This window comes from Temnothorax curvispinosus, unplaced genomic scaffold (genome assembly GCF_003070985.1).
Source record: "Temnothorax curvispinosus isolate PA1 unplaced genomic scaffold, ASM307098v1 QBEX01018208.1, whole genome shotgun sequence".
Classification (NCBI taxonomy): Eukaryota; Metazoa; Arthropoda; class Insecta; order Hymenoptera; family Formicidae; genus Temnothorax; species Temnothorax curvispinosus.
The window spans coordinates 1-1,088 of NW_020227988.1; the positions used below are offsets into that span (position 1 = coordinate 1).

General features: G+C 50.0%; 1 protein-coding gene across 1 annotated transcript; it reads right to left on the reverse strand.

Moving 5' to 3' along the window:
• Positions 1–186: 186 nt before the first annotated feature.
• Positions 187–1,001, reverse strand: LOC112468167 (ESX-1 secretion-associated protein EspI-like; the record flags this gene model as incomplete). The annotated part of the gene is made up of 1 exon (XM_025037219.1): positions 187–1,001. A coding segment is annotated over one exon (815 nt), but the record flags the coding sequence as incomplete, so codon positions are not given.
• Between the last annotated feature and the right edge of the window lie 87 nt (positions 1,002–1,088).

Below are 1,088 nucleotides of genomic sequence, written 5' to 3' on the forward strand. Positions count from 1 at the left end.
TTGTGGGGTTGTAGGTCAGGATTAGGTTAAGGTGCGTCGTTCCCACAAATAACGAAATGTTCAATTGGATAAAGTCTCGCTATGTTTATTCATGCTCTATGTACAAAATAATTATATCCTCTATGTGAATGTGTAGATGGTCGTGTGTGTTGGTGTAGGTTATCTTTGTGTAGTGTAATATACGCATTACGAATCTTTGAATAACTGTTTGATAATATTCTCTCGCGGGACCACCAAGTTCCGTCCAGGAGTCCTAGGCCTGCCTATGGGAGTTGATGGAATAGGACTCAGTCGGGACTTCAGGAATCGTGGTCGTATAGGCGTCTTGAAGAGGTGGTCGGTCTGAGTCGCTACAGAGTTTACTGGATCGATTGGACGAAAAGGGCGTCGGACACGTGGAGCTCTTGGTGGTAAATCGATGGGATAGAGTTTCCACGGTAAAAAGGTCTCTATCCTGGAGATCGGGATAACGTCCTTCGCCTGGATCTCAGGAGCCGATACGTTTTCGGGAACCGGATCGGTGATGGGTATTAGCTTCCAAGGTAGATAGGTTTCTACCTTGGAGGACGAGTTCGTATCTCGTGATGTACCCACAGGAACAGGAGCTGGTGTAGGGCTCGGTTGGTCTGGAGTCGATCTCGGAATGGATGGTGATCTGTTTTCCACCGATTGTAGTGTTGCTGGGTCAGTATGACCCCACCGGGCAATCGGGGTAAACCTCCATTTAGTCCTGGATTTGTTCAGTAGGAGACGTTTCCCAGGTGGTAGAGTTTCTACTTTTGTGATCACGATGCGATCCTTCGTCTTGGATATTGGAACAGGAGTCGGATCCACAAAAGCAGGAGTCGGAGTCACAGGAGCCGGAGTACTCGGAGCCGAAGCCGTAGTAGGAGACAACGTCTTGGACTCAGGAGCCGGAGTCAGGTTCGCAGGCAACGTCTTGGACTTAGGAGCCGGATATGTAGTCGCCCAATGGGCTGGGTCGCGACGACCCCGGAAACCTTTCCGCGGCAGGATGCTGGTTGTCTCTCAACTGTATTAACGCCCTGCCAAGCAGGTGTTTTACGAAGGCCCACTGTCGAGCAACA